This window comes from Molothrus ater, chromosome 13, assembly GCF_012460135.2.
Source record: "Molothrus ater isolate BHLD 08-10-18 breed brown headed cowbird chromosome 13, BPBGC_Mater_1.1, whole genome shotgun sequence".
Classification (NCBI taxonomy): domain Eukaryota; kingdom Metazoa; phylum Chordata; class Aves; order Passeriformes; family Icteridae; genus Molothrus; species Molothrus ater.
The window spans coordinates 8,364,704-8,379,863 of NC_050490.2; the positions used below are offsets into that span (position 1 = coordinate 8,364,704).

Below are 15,160 nucleotides of genomic sequence, written 5' to 3' on the forward strand. Positions count from 1 at the left end.
TTTTATTTTTGCACTGACATTATGCAATGTTTATATCTTGATAACTTTATTTAAATAGACTTCTTCAAGTCATCTCCTTTCCTTAATTTGCTTTGAATAGCAAAGAAGGGTGGATTTTGAATATGTGGTTACTACAAGTCATGTCTAGGAAATAAATTTGTATTCACTTTAGTAGTCAAACTACACTTAGTCCCTATTTGGATTTGGAATGAAAGTGACCTTGGATTATCTGTGCACAACTTTGATTTTACTGAGTCATTCTCCATTTACAGCTTGATCTGAGTAAACACTTTCCATTAGGGACACACCTGGAAAAATGCTGGATGCTCATAAACTGTGAACTAAATTCCACATGACCTTCTAAGCTCAGGGTAAGACTAGACTAATTTTTGAGAGATCATTGGTTTCTTCTCTTTATTCCAAAATAGGCTCAACCATATATAATTATTTTTATTAAATGTTTGAGTGGTTTATAAGGGCCTCCAGTGATGGCTGCTACAACTAATCTCTTCTAGTGATAAATTATACTTACCATGACAAAGTACAACATCTAGTTATACTACATAGATTTAGTTATAGTTATATAAGGATTTATAACATCCAACTATCCAACTAAATGTTGCTGAAGTTGAGTTAAATTCTACTTAGCCTTTTCACTCTAAGCAAACAATTTAATTCCTGTATGTCCCTTCTCAGTCTTTTTTTTTTTTTTTTTAATAACTAAGACAACCCCAGACTGTTCAGTCAGCCTTTATTTTGTGCACCTCTCATCATTCTGGCTCTTTGCTTTCTTCTTTTGGACTGAATCAGTCTTGAAGTGTGTGAGGTTGGACACAGCATCCCAGTGAGGGCCTCTCTGTGCCAGTCAGACTGGAAGAATTGGTTGATAAATCATATGGATTAAAGTCCTCTTCATGCATCCTGTTGGAATACACTGGCTTTCAGTATCAGATGTCAACTTGCATTCATCTTGTAACCCAGCATAAGAGACATCCTACCTGCTTGTTCTCAAAATAGCAGCTCTCCTTATTGAACTTTATTCTGTCACTACCCAAGATTTTATATGCTGAACACAGCATTGCTGTTTGAAAAACTGATAGCTGTGTCCAACAAACTTGCATCCACCACATTAAAGTTTCATCTAATTAAGTTTCCCTAATTTGCATGGGAAAGTGTCAGAAGCCTCATTAATGCCAGAAGGCATCTGGAACTTCAGCCACCTTCACCCACTTCTCCACATGGTTTATTTCCTTTTTCTTAAAGGAAAGATGATTGTGTGAAACCCTTGTTCTTAACTGTGAATTCCTGCCTAGCTACTCAGTTTCTTTTCAGTGCTTATTTTAGATGATTTTCCAAGTCATTATTGACAGCCAAATTATATAGCTTGTATTCTGTCCTCCCCATACTCTAATTCAAATTCAGGAAAAGTGACTCCTGGAAACCCATTCATTTTTCACAGGTTCCTATATGAATCACCAGTAATTAACTGGAGATTGCTTCTGTCATTTTCTAATCTCTTAAGGATATTTTTTCATCCAAGTTGAAAATATTTACCAAAACTAATTAAAGTAACCTGCAAACCAGTCTTTCCTTATTCTAGCTGGAGGCTATACTTTGTTTGTTACATTATTTACCTGGATCATGTCAGATTGAACAAAAAGATATATTAAATGCTTTAGTCTTTAAAAGTTTTGTTCAGTAATATTTCAGTACCCCATTGTCTTCATGATCTGCTTTAGGTACACATCCTTAAAAACTGACCTAGTTTCTGTAGGCTGCTTTCTTGTATTTGAAGCCATTGAAGAACATGGGCTTTTCCTGAGGTTCTGAATTTATTTCCCATCTTTGCTCTGCATTATGTTCCCTTAAAGAAATAACTGCATTAAGGAACTGCTGAATCCTTAAAACTGTTTTCCCTCACATTAATTTCCTAAGAGATTTGAAAGAAATTCCTGGAGTTTGCATTCTTGTCTGTTGTCACTGCTGAACTTCATCCTTTTTATGATCATTTTTTATGTTGCTGTGTTTTTCACACTTCCAGACCATTTGTCCCTAATTTTGCTAGAAGCAAATGTGGCACACCCACCACTATCATGGCTTTTTTCATCATTAGGAAAAAACCCACTGGTGCATTCTATGATTATTTTTCTGTGCAATCTGCCTGGCTGTATCCCTTTCTGAACGAGGGATATGCACATTCCTTGGGTTCCCCACAGCTCTGTGATCCTGATCTCTGGATGGATCTCTCAGGTGCATAAAAAACGCCTTTTCCACCTACTGTCTTGTGGGGCATTTAGTACAATTCAGCTGTGACAAAATCATTGACAGCTTCAGCTTTCACAGACCTTTCTGACCTGCCTCTTATGTTCTTCCCGACCATAATCACACAAAGCCTGTCCTGGCCAGTCCCTCCTGAGCTGTGCTAATCCACACCTTGCTGTTCACATAATCCATTTATTTAGGGACCCCTAAAGATTTATTAATGGTGGGCTGTTTAAACCCCTTGAAGAGAGTCCACAGAATGTTATTTTTCAGCCAAGAACCTGACAGTGAAAAGTAGATAGGGAGGGAATAAAATACTCAGTATAACTTGATACTGTGCTATTAAGGAGTTCCAATGGACTGAGCCTTCCTATCCTTTCAGCTGCTGTCTGGGATTTGTGAGATCCTCGAGTAATGCTGCTGAGGACTCAGCTCCTTGTATTCTGCTCGCTAAAAGTGGCCAAAAGAACTTACTTTAGCCAAGCAGTAAAGGCTTTTTCCCCTTTACACTGATGCTGAGCAGGGCAGGCCGTGCAGGCTGGACGAGCTGGGGTGAGGGGGCTGTGCTGAGGGGAGGTGAGCTGGGGTCCACTGAGGGGACCAGAGGAAATGGCCTTAAGCTGACATGGGCGGTTCACAGGAGATATTGGAAGAATTTCACTGTTCGGCTGGTCAGGCTGCCCAGGGAGGCAGTGGAGTCACCATCCCTGGAGGTGTTGAAGACACGTATGGCCCTGGCGCCGGGTGATGTGCTTTAGTGGTTACAGTGACGCCTGTGAGGGTGGACTGGACCACACTGAACGTCTCTTCTAGCCCCGATGTTTCTGTAATTCTATGATTCGAAGGGGAGGGACACCGAGCCCATCTGGGCTCCGAGAGCCGGCGCAGGCCCGGACCTCGAACCCGCGGCCCCGGACGTGACGCGCGGGCCGCAGGCGGATCCCGCCCCCGCCGCCCAGCCCGCGCGTGGGGGCCGAGGCGGAGGAAGTCTGGCCCCGCCGACGCTCCGTCGCGCCCGCCGCCGCCATCTTGTGCGGGAGGAGGCGGCAGCAGCCGCAGCAGAGGCAGCAGCAGCAGCGCGGAGGAGCCGCGGCCGCGCCTCCCGCCCGCCTCCTTCCCTCGCTCCTTGCTTCCCTCCTGCCCGGCCCCGCCGTCCCGCTGCCGCGGCGCCATGTCTGCCGAGAGCCCCGAGCCCGCCTCGGCCGAGGAGCAGAAGGTGGGTGGCCGGGCCGAGGAGCGCAGGGAGCCCCGCGGGGCCTCTCCCGCCTCCATCGGCGCGGCCGGGCCTCTCCCTCCCTCGCTCGGCCCGGGGAGCCCCGCGGGCCGCACCGCCTGCCCCGGGCTGTCCAAGCGCAGCAGGCCCGGCCGGCGCTCCCCGGGCAGGAGCGGCCGTGCGGGGCTGCAGGCGTTGGAGCCGCAGCACCGTGATGACTCCGGAGCGGGTGTTCCCGGCCCATCGGCGCTCTGCGCTGGCCTGGCCGGGCCCACGGCGCTCCCTCGCTCGTTCTCCGGCCTCGGCCCCGCTCCCTCCGTGTGCTCCGCGGTCCGCGATGGCCTGCGGCTCACGATCGCAATGGCCGGATGGACACCAGCCATAATCCGCAGGCTAAACGTTTGTTTCACTTCTAAAAAATGGTCAGTTTTTAGTGTAATCAATTCAGGAGCGGAAATACCCAAATCACAACGGCCGTGACCTGTGCTAGTTAAGGCTTTTAGAAAAAATAACTGGCTGGGTTATCTTGTGTCCCTTTTATGTTATCTCTCACTGATAATTGTGTCATTTCTCACGTGGGGTTTGGTTTCATAGATGGCTATGCTGTGACTTTAAGAAGCCGTTTGTTTTTTAGTCTTGTCATTGCCGTGGGAGCCCGGTTGCAATCCCCGCGGCTATGATCCGGAGAAGTTATGAAACACAAGTACTGCTCTGAAGGACGCTAAAAGAAAAAGCTTGATCTACATCAGCTGTTAAGTTTTTGTTCAATAATTTACAATTTGTAATATGAGTTAGTCGCACAAGTAGAGCTTTGGGGGTTAATATGGAATGATACCTTCTCAGTAGGTGCAGTAATCAGAACCAGCTCCTTGTCAGGTCTGTAATCTGCTCTTAAATAGGTGTGTTCTGCAGCGTGACTGAACGTTCATGCTAGGTAGGCTGCTGAACGGATACTGTTCCTGTTCAAAGCCTATAAAAATAAGTCCCTGGCCTATGCAGCACTCCTAGAATAGCTCTGTAATAAGAGCATAGTTAAACATGTGGCAGCAAGTTTATTGTAATGCCTTCTAGGGTGTTCTGATGAAGTCAGGTGACTGGGGCTGATTTTCCTAACCAACTTTCAGACTGAAGCCTTGAAATGTCATGCTTATGCACTGCTTGGAGAAATTACCTTTTACTTGAGAAATGGGAGGTCCTTGCTGCTCTCCTAATTTAGTTTTATTCTGGCAATATGTTCAAGAAAAATTATATAACATCAATAAAATAAAACTTTGCTTTCTTTGAGTTTATGTCCTAGTCTGATACTGTGATATCAGTGCTGTTATGACATTGCAATATTAACCTCCACTAAAACAATTTGTCTGGGTAGGCAAAACTGAGCATTCACTTGGTTACTGCTTAGCTCTGAAACACTTACATAAACAACCCATTTTGCAGCACTTATTCATATGTATGCTTCAAAAAGATGACGCCCCTAAATGAACTTTGAGGCAGTGTTTTCATGATCAGAGTTTTTTTCTAAACTTTCTGACATGCTATAAGAAGCTTGTGTTGAGTGAGAAAGGTTTTTAACTACAGCGATACAAACTGAAAATCTGCCACAGACCAGCGTTTCCTGTTCTTGCTGTGAAAACTCAGGACAGTGGCAGGGGGAAGTTCAGAAACAAAGAAACTTTGGACACAGGAGAATGTATGTTTGGTTGACTCTTTGGGCTTAGAAGCCTGTATTTTTCAGGAACTCTTAGAGGTGCTGCATTTTGTTACTGGATTGGTTTTTGCCACATCAGTTTGCTGTAGGGTTGTGCTGTTGCCCTGTTTTTCCCATTTTCTGCTTTGCATTTTGTCTGATGTCTTCTGCCAAAGATGAGCCATTCATACCAGAGTTTTAAAAGGCTGATGGCTATTTTTTTTAGTCATGCAGGTCACTTGTCCAGCAGATACAGAACTTTATGCTGCTAGAACCTCTGTGAAGATTAAAAGCAAAAGCTGTCTTTAAGTGAGTTAGGTAACTACTGCCTTCCTGGTAGATCGTTTTAATGACTTCATGAGCCGTGTCAGGTTCCTGTAGAGAACTAAAATTATAACTTTTGTGTGGTTGTCACTTGGAAGAAGAGCGTGGTATATCTTGATTTCTGCCCACTCCCCAGTCATTTGTTAGTCACTTGGTTGTTGCTTCTGTAATTCAAGGGGGAATGTTCTGAATGTAGGAGTGGCTTGGACTAAAGTCTTTGGGGCTCAGCAGCACGTCTCTGAGACTGCTCAGTACCATTTAGTCCTCAGAAGAGCATAAGATCAGGACGTGCAGGCAGTGATCTTCCCGGGAAAACTCTCCGAGGTCTCAGCAATCTGGTTTAGGCTTCTGAGCTGCAAATGAACACATCGAATTGCTTTCTGAATCTAAATCCTTGGCACTCCCTGTATCCTTCAGCAAGGAGTTCTGCACCTTAACTGTATTTTACGTGAAGAACTGTTGTCTTAAGTATTTTTTGAACCTGCTGTCAGCTGGTTTTGTTTGACACCCCAAGTCGTGGTATTGAAATTCTTTAATTTGTGTTCTGTGGGTTTTTGAGTCTTAGTTGTTGTTGGTCATCAAGAAGAGGCGCCGTGCTCTGTATCCTTTTGAGCTGCATTGATGCATAACACGATGTTTTTGTTTGGATTGCCTGCTGTGCCATAATTTGTTAGCCCTGTGAGTTTGCATAAATGTCTCCTTTGATGCACCATGAATACATATTTATATAAGCTATTTATTGTTGGTCCTCTTGTCTTAAAAAATATGTCCTTTTGGCTTTTAGTGTGGCAAAATGTGCCCCCTCAAATACTTTGTCTGTTGGCTCAGCAGTGAGTACCCAGTGATTCAGCATTAGGTGTTCAAAGTGTTGAGCTGAAAGGATTACTTTTGAGCAAATCCAGGCTGTGGTGGCACTCTGATGAACCACAATAGGGAGAGCAGCTGCTGTGTGATCTTTGTAAGGCATGAGAACCCTGGGCTTGGCTAGTGTGATACTGCCTAGTGAGAAATGGTGTAGTTCTGTGCTCAGTAGTGTCAGGGAAACTTTGCCCTTTATTCATGTTTGGCTTTTGCATCATATTGCCAGCTGCATTTTCATCTAATAAAAAGCATTGGTTCCTGTTGTCACTGTAGTTTCTCTTTAATTGTTTTGAGAGTTTCTATTTTTTCCTTGGGAGAACTGTTAATTTGGTTTCCTGTTGTATTGTGCAAAGCTGTTCTTGAGGTGTTTTGCCCAGATGGAGCAACTAGAAAATGTTATATTCTAAATCTGTTAGAGTCTTTGTTTCTGAGGCACCTTACCAGAAAGATGTTGAATCTTTCACAACCTGGAGCAGTTGATAAGAGATAGAGAAGAGCCCCTAGGGATAGGCGAGTGTGGTGGTGGCTCTTGTTCTTCTTTAGTTGTGGCTTAAGTAGCTCCCTGCTCCCCGTGTCCCTGTCCTCCTGCTGCTCTGTTACCACACCTGTTTGTGCAGCTGCCTGCTCATCCAGCCTGTGCAAACCCATCCAGACGAAACAGCCCAACAAGGGGAGAAGGGAAAAAATTACAAATGGTTATTTTTCTGTTGGATTAGTTTCTGTAAAGCCTGACTGGGGAATACAGGCAGTCATGCTGATTGATGCAATGCAAAGGATGATGACAGGCATGGAAAAGAGTATGAAGGGCTGCCTAAGCAGCTCTAAGTGACATGAAATCTTAGTCATAGATGAATGACACCCTCCTGATTTCAATGGCAATTCTTACTTCCTGCCTGAAAGTCTTTCTGTGACTGCAGGTGATAACAATTCTGTGTTATAGCAGTCAGTGCAAATCATATATTTTCTCTGAGCCAGGAATGGTTTTCCTTAAAAAAAAAAAAAAAGGCTGTGTCCAAATTCTGGAAAAAACAGACCAAGAATTTTGAATTAAAGATATTTTAGAAATGATTCAACAGAATAAATTGTACTTCATACATTAAATTGCTACATGGACATGGAAAAGATGAGTGTGAAGTAGAGGCCAGTGAACAAATTGCAGTTTTGCCAAATGAATGTCTCTAAATTATTATTTTGAGCATCCATGTTTTACAGTAGGCTCATAAAATAGGCATTTTATTTTACACAAATGCACTACCCAACTGTCTTCATCCTCATAATTTCAGGATAATTATAGACATGTATAGAGAAACACAGTATTGCTATTAATGTAACAGCAGGCATGTTTTTGAGACTGTTTCACAGTGAATATCAACACATTAGGCTGGAGCAGCCGTACAGATCAGTGTGGCAGTGCAAGTGCCAATCTGCCTATGCAACTAAATAATGAAACAGGCATTTGGAAAAAAAATGTGGTTTTTGCTCACTATTCAGTATTTGTTCTTAGTGGACCCCTTGTTTTGACCAAAAAAACCCAGTTTTGTTTGAGCTTTTTTATTCAAGATTGAATAATTCAAATTGCTTTTCTTTGAGAGGGAAGTGTGACATCTTCAGCATCTCCAGGAAAGGTGTCTAAAATGGGAGGCTGAACTCCTACAGTTGCTGTCAGCATCTGAGAAAGAATCTATGAAAATGTCTAATCAGATAATTGTTATGCTCACTTGGTAGCAGCAATGGGCTGTGGGTGTATTACCTGCAAAACTGTTCTGCATAAATATATATTGTTGGATGTTTCACTTACAGTATCACTCACTGTCTTCCAGGAGATGGAGGATAAGGTGTTAAGTCCAGAAAAAGCTGAAGAAGCAAAATTAAAAGCAAGATATCCTCATCTGGGCCAGAAGCCAGGAGGCTCAGACTTCTTGAGGAAGAGGCTTCAAAAAGGAGTAAGTTCTTTATTGTCCACAGGGTATAGACAAAAAAATCCAAAATTCCTGTAATATGCGATTTTTTTTCCTCCTCCACAGGCCTTTGCATGGTTAAAGAGTCCTAAGAACCTTAAATTTTGAGAAAGCACGAGGAAGAGAAATTTGTCTCTGCACAACAAATGCCAGGTTGGCAGGATAGCTGTTTACAGCATCAGTGCCTCAACCACACTTGTTATAAAAAATTAAACTTAGAAGCTGCTGTGATAGACTTGAAAAAAAACAAAACTTTATAGTAAACACCAAGGGTTAGGAACTCATCCTTATTTTGTAGTGATTTTATCCTGCCCATTCTTATGCCCCCAAAATCGATGTCCACTCCTTTTATCCATGTTTCTGGCACAAGAGAGTTTGGTGCCTGCTGTTAGACCAGGCATTATCTGACATTAGTGGTTTGACAAGGGTTGTGTAATTCTGGATATACACCCAGACCCAAAAATAATGATAGAAGAATGAAGAGTGAGTTAATATTTCAGTATTGTTCCACATCTAACCAATGTCTCTTCTTAGCTATTTGACTGGGGGTTTTTTAGTTTAATTATTCATAGAGTGATTATGTAATGCCTTTCAGGCATGCTGGGACTCTGTTCTTGTAATAGTCCTGGTATGTCACTGCTTCTGGTGGTGCTTTCATTGCTGTCACACCGTTGTCACTCTTGTCTAGGCCCTTTCAGTGCACACAACCATTCCAGGTATAAATCCTTCACAGACCAGCTGGTGGAGTTCAGTGCTGATCTAATTCTGTGCTCTCTGGTAGCATCTCTTTGGGATTGTTACTGTTGGCAGGTTTTTTGGATAATCTTTGTCTCATAAGTTGGAAGATACGAAGCAGAGTTAATGGCTGGGCAGGTGGTAGATGAGGTGACTCCCTCTGAGTTACTCTGCAGCCTCAGTGAGACTTCACTGGGTTCAGGGTATGTGTAGACACAGAAGGGAGTGGTAAGTTTGTATTGTGATGATATCTCAGGAAAACAGACCAGCATTCAGTCAGTAAAGATTGATAGCCAGAAAGGAATTATGGCTGCTTGCACTTGGTGCAAATGTGAGAGAATCTCACCACCAGCAATAACAGCCTGTACAATATCTTCATCTTAATTATACACATTGAATGCAAAGGCTCTTGCAGCATGTACTTTCAGATTTGAGCACAGACAGATCCATGGCCATCTTATATGACTTTTGCTACTCTGGTAAAAGATCGCATAAACTTGTGGATTCCAATTCATAATAGGCCTCCTGCAGTTCCTGATGTGGTGGTAATAACTTTGTTCAATTTTTTTAACTTGCAATTTAGTGTGCTCAGTGTCTTAAATGATGAGGCTTCTTTTCTTGATAGGGGTCCTGGTGTACTTTGGGCTGCCTGCAATGATGAGAGTTAAAATAGAGTGAGGATATGTGCTATCAGATACTGTTTCTGACAGGAAGACACCTGGACAGACATCGTTGGTTTTGAAAGGGATGACAAATTCAGGCTGTCTGTGAGAAGCTAGAATAAATCAGGAAAGTACAGGAATAAGTTAAAGGAAGAAATGGATTGGTATTCTAATGCATGAGAGATGGTGGGTTTTCTCAAATATTCTTCTGTGGTCAGCTGTAGCCCAAATCATCATCAGTTTGGCAACCAGGACACACTCTGCCAGGTCATATTTGCTGTCCAGAAATGTTCTGCATTTGATGCACACACCATTGTCAGCACACTTTCTCTGGAATAGTGGTAGATGAGAACAGTACTCGATCATGCTCCCGTGGGAGGATTCTGTTTGGAAGTCTTAGACAGAAAGATATCTGCTAACAGCTGTATCACATCTGAAGATCAAATGGTTCTGTTATTACCTAGTTGCTGTTTAGAAGTTTCTTTCGATTGCTTCAGTCTTAAAGGGCAAAATGGGAAACCTTTTTCCAAATCACATTATGTTCTGCCTTGAGGCCTAGGCTGCAGAAGTAGTGCTAGAACATTTTGGTGTAAATAGGGATTACACCATCAAAAGGATTGTACTGGGACGGTTTATAAATAAAAGTGTGTGATTCAGATGTACGATGGACTATGGGAAAGATAGATCAGGTAACTTCAGGGCTCTGCCAGGGAACATTTAAAGCCAGTTCAAATTACTTCTGTCTAGCAACTGCTGCTGCTGAGCATTTTACAGCTGGTTAGTACTAATGCAGAGTAAAGGCTGTGGTGGCACTGTGCTGCCCAGAAGCACTTAGACATGGCAGGTCATGATGGCTGTTGTTCAGCTGGCTGAGGACTAAGCCTATACAAATCTAACTGGGTGGTCTATCTTCAGACATGGTTGTGATTGTAAGCAGTAGTTAGTGGTGTCAATCTTAATCCTGAATCTAATTTTTTTGCCTCATACGAAATCTGTTCAAAATCATGGATTATGAGTATCTGAGTGGTAGACCTCATGGTGAGATATAAAAACAATGCAACTCTTCCTGCAAAATGTGTCAGTGACCAGTTGAAGAATTGGATGAAATTCCATGCCTCATTTTACCATAATGTGGATAAATAACAGTCATTTGGCTTTGACATGCATAGATAATTTAATATTTTGAGAAGTCTGGCTACTCTTAAATGTAATGCTAATAAAAACTTGCTGATATATTAAGGAACGCTGTTTTTCAACTAGGAATTTAAAACTTAATTTATTTTTGTATTCAGAAAAAAAATGGAATGGGGCATAATAATTTCCTTGACCTAGCGCTTTTCAGGACTGTACAGTAGATTTGACTTTGCTAAATAATTGGTTTGAGAACTTTAGGGATTACAGTTTCACTGTTTTAATGTGTGCAGAGAAGAGGTTTTCTTGTTAGCACGCACTTTGATCTCTGGTGTGATATATAAGGTTCTGTTCTCCAGCTTTAATTAGTGCATTGTTTGGTTAATTGCATGTAGCAGAACTTGTTCACTGCAACAAAATTTGCAAACCCCAAGGTTTCAGTAGTGGGAGATGATCTTTTGGGAAAACCAAGGCAGAAATAATGTTCAGATTACTGTTCACAGTAATGTTCACAATGTGTTAAGAGTTCAGCTGTCTGTGCTTACTAGTCTTGACAAGACCTTTTTTAATCAACATAGAGCTACTTTGACAAATCACAGAGATTTTACAGCTTTTTAATATCTAAAATACCTATTTAACAATGTAATTCGGTGTATACGTCTGATAAGATTTCAGGCTTTTAAATATCTGTGTTTTGTCTTCTAGCAAAAATACTTTGATTCTGGCGACTACAACATGGCTAAAGCAAAGATGAAGAATAAGCAACTGCCTACTGCAGCTCCTGACAAGACAGAAGTCACTGGTGACCATATTCCTACTCCACAGGATCTTCCTCAGCGGAAACCATCTCTTGTTGCTAGCAAGCTGGCTGGCTGACGAGAACACCTGAACTGCATGAATATTCTCATTCCTGTTATTTCTCCTTAATAGTTATTTCTCACCCTCACATCCCCCTTTTTCTTTCTTACACTAAGTCATGAGACTGACAGCTTTGCAGGTAGCGATAGCATGTGCTGCTATTGTAAGGGAATACTGTTAAGAGTAAAACGTAGTATTTGGTCTAGTTGAGAACAATGCACTGATTAAAAAGGACAAGTTTGGTTAGAGCAATGTAATCTACTTGAAAATGTACATATTGCCCATTTCCTAGTGTAGGACTGGTTCCAGCAAGTGACATCGCAAGTTTTACAACTTCTAATGTTTCTGCTTTTGTTATTTCATCTGAATTACAGCATATTTGTATTTAATATAACCTCCAGTTGTGTTGGGTTTTTCTTCCGTGTTTGGGTTTGTTGTCTACAATAGAGGTTTAGACCACAAGTTGCTAGATGGTGAAGCATGTATAAAAACAAAGACAGGGCTCTGATTGAATTTTGTTTCTGCTTTTGAACTTGAACGGCCTTAAACCTGTTTCAGCTTTAACAATAGAGTTTTTACTTGGGCAATATTTGCCCATTCTGGTGTAACTCTTGTGAACCTAGTGCTTATTGACAACTGCCTGTTGAAGCTGGTATTCTTTTCAGTTCTGTAGCTTAGGACACACTTTTGTTGAAGATGTGGATGAAGTGTGCATGTGCATAGACTGTTGAATTCACTCTTGTGCCATTTTTTGTAAATACAATAGTTTTGCACAACCTTTTGCAAACGTCTTAGTAGTTTTATGTTTTAAAAAGCAGATAATGTGCCAATCAAAGCACAAGTGATTCTGTATCTTTCAAAGTCTTGTCCTGAAACTAAGAGCCCAGAATCTTGCTACTGAAAGTAAAAATTGTATACCTGAAATTTGTGAAACACATTTACACTTGACTCAACCTTATGCTTTTGCAGTTGTATGTTTTGTTTCACAACAATATCCAGCATTCAAGTATAAATTTGGAATTTGTACCTATATTTGCAGGCAAGTGCCCTTTATGTTCAGCAGTTGTTTAAGCTTTTAAAGCAGAAATGTTCTGTCTGTTGGCATGGAATATGGCTAAGTGTACTGTTCTAGAGAGTTCCCTGTGTGGCAAACACCAAATTTAGGCTCATTAACGTTTGATATGCAATTGACTTTGAGCTACTTTAGACTTCTGGAAGCAGAAGGATATTTTTTTTTTCTTGGACTCCTGAAGAGGTAGTAAATTATTTCCTTTTCTTTGTTGTATAGCAGCCCCTCACTGGCTTTGTGGAAACAAATATCTGGAAAGGTATTTCTATAATGACTTACTGAGAAATAGGTAATTTTTCATAGCAGAAAATAGGATTGAACTCCAGTTCATGCTTATGATGAAGGTTGTACTAGATAGACAAAATACATAGTTGGTGTTAGTTAGGGGAATTGATGCATTTAAAACATGTTAGTTCAATGAAACCAGAATATTGAAAATGGAGTATGATCCATAATATTGATTTACAAATAGGTAGTCACAGCCTGCACAGTCTTTGGGAGAACAAGAAACTCTTTTAAAAGATCAGTTTACTGAATGCTTTTTTCTTTAAAAAATAGTTTGGAAACAGCCTGTTAGAAACAAAGCACCAATGTGAGTATCACAAGAGAGAACATTTAAAGATGCATGTTTTTAGAAGCTTGTACTTTGTGCTGACATATTCAGAAAGGTCTTGGGGTATAAAGGACTGCTAGTCAATACCAATGCTGGCCCATATCTTCTGCAATGCTCTCTTCTAGAGGCAAACAAAATGGTCAAGAGAAATTGAATAGTCTTTATTTGGTCCTGTTTTGATCAGAACGTAGTGCCTGTGTCACGTTTTTGATTCAGAGAAGCAATTCCAGAGAATTTCAAAATTGCTAACCTGATTCTTTTCAAGTCTGTATAGCCCTGTTTTAGTAGTTAGATGGGCTTTGTCAAGCCTGTTCTTATTCCTTATCCTCCACTAGCATTGCAAATAATTTGTGGTTTTTGCAGAACAGTTTGAAGAAATGGACCTACTTGAGTTCTTTAAGAAATTAGGCTGGAAGAATAACAAGGAAACTGGAAATATTGAAGCAAGCTGCTTTTTATAAATGTTTGTTCTAATGTGAAAATCCTTCTTTATTTTTCTATGTATAAATGAAATTGAAACTTAACAATAGGATTGGGCCTGAAACAAATGTTGAACAACTTGAGGTGACTTGCTGTGTATTGTCTGGTGCCACTATTCTGTAGCTCCCCTAAGGTGAGTTCTCTTGATTTTTGGGAAGGTTTAAAAAGATAGCCATTTAAATTTAAACATTCCACTCACTCAGCTACAACTCAGCTTGTCCTGCTGGTTGGACAACACAAGCTCTTCCAGTGCTCACTCAGTGACTTGCAGTTCTAAGATTACTACAAATTCAGCTATGAATATATTCTCCATGTGTATATTTGAAGTACTGTAATACTAACTAGGTCAGTGACTGATTATGAGCCTTCACATCTGACAGACCTCAGCAGCAGGCACAGCTATTTTGGTTCTGTACACTGTATAAAACTTAAGTCCAGTAGTCACTTAACAGGAAATGGAACATGACTGCAGATCGATGCTTACTTTCAGCTTACTCCAGCAAGATAACTCAGCTATCCAAACTGATGTACATAATGTATTATATGAGTTTTACCATTTGATAATTGCCTTTTTTCAAAGAAAACCTGTCCACACTGTAGACTGGCAGTCCCTTTCATATCTTGCCTTTAAAGATAGAGTGTTTAGTTGTTAGAGTAGTACTCATGTAGGCTTGTTATAGCAGATAGCACCAACATTTTATTTGAGATAGGTAAGTGGATTAATTACAACTTCACAGATATGTCCCCAAATCTGTAACACCAAAGGCTTCCCTCTCATTGTTCTTGATGTAGTAGGACAGTGTTTGTGTAAAGGCCACAGGAGTACATTTTGTTGGACATATTTACACCCAGTCAAGATGTTAAGGTGATAAAAATGTCAATTGTTCTTTACAAACTTACACGTTGTATAGTATACAGAATAAATTGATTTACTTAGTTTTTATTGCACCATGGAGGTTTGTCTCATCTTTACTGTGTTTTCCTAAACAATACTGGATACTTCGGTATTCTCTGTGGAAAATTTCTAAACCCTAAATCTTACTACTCTGTATCATTAAAAATATGACTGGGCTTTGGTTTCTAGTATGTTAGACTACAGAATTACTTTAATGTAATCACATTTATATATATTCCAGTGCTTATTTTTCTATTAAGGCAATTAAAGCTTATTGTTTGAAAACTCCGTAACAGATGATTGTTTGGGTCCCTTGCACTGAATGAAGGGGATGTCTGGGAACCAGCTTGGTGCAAAGAAGTTTGCATTGCTTTAGACTGTTGGCCTAAATATGGCCACATTTCCAGAAACA

At 40.9% G+C, this 15,160-nt stretch overlaps 1 protein-coding gene across 4 annotated transcripts; it reads left to right on the forward strand.

Moving 5' to 3' along the window:
• The first annotated feature begins 3,302 nt into the window (after window positions 1–3,302).
• Window positions 3,303–15,041, forward strand: ARPP19 (cAMP regulated phosphoprotein 19). 4 transcript variants are annotated; one of them, XM_036390030.2, is made up of 3 exons: window positions 3,303–3,478; window positions 8,168–8,290; window positions 11,539–15,041. In XM_036390030.2, the coding sequence occupies exons 1-3, from the start codon at window positions 3,434–3,436 to the stop codon at window positions 11,707–11,709; spliced, it is 339 nt and encodes a 112-aa protein (XP_036245923.1). In that variant the 5' UTR covers window positions 3,303–3,433; the 3' UTR covers window positions 11,710–15,041. The 4 variants fall into 4 exon arrangements, with proteins under 4 accessions (XP_036245923.1, XP_036245927.1, XP_036245925.1 ...); XM_036390034.2 differs by lacking the exon at window positions 3,303–3,478 and adding an exon at window positions 5,695–5,810; XM_036390032.2 differs by lacking the exon at window positions 3,303–3,478 and adding an exon at window positions 5,701–6,002.
• Window positions 15,042–15,160: the final 119 nt, after the last annotated feature.

Coding starts and splice junctions, on each gene's coding strand:
- ARPP19 (XM_036390030.2), top strand. CDS start 3,434: ATGTCTGCCGAGAGCCCCGAGCCCGCCTCGGCCGAGGAGCAGAAG. Junction 3,479..8,167: donor CCTCGGCCGAGGAGCAGAAG/GTGGGTGGCCGG, acceptor ACTGTCTTCCAG/GAGATGGAGGATAAGGTGTT. Junction 8,291..11,538: donor GGAAGAGGCTTCAAAAAGGA/GTAAGTTCTTTA, acceptor TTTGTCTTCTAG/CAAAAATACTTTGATTCTGG.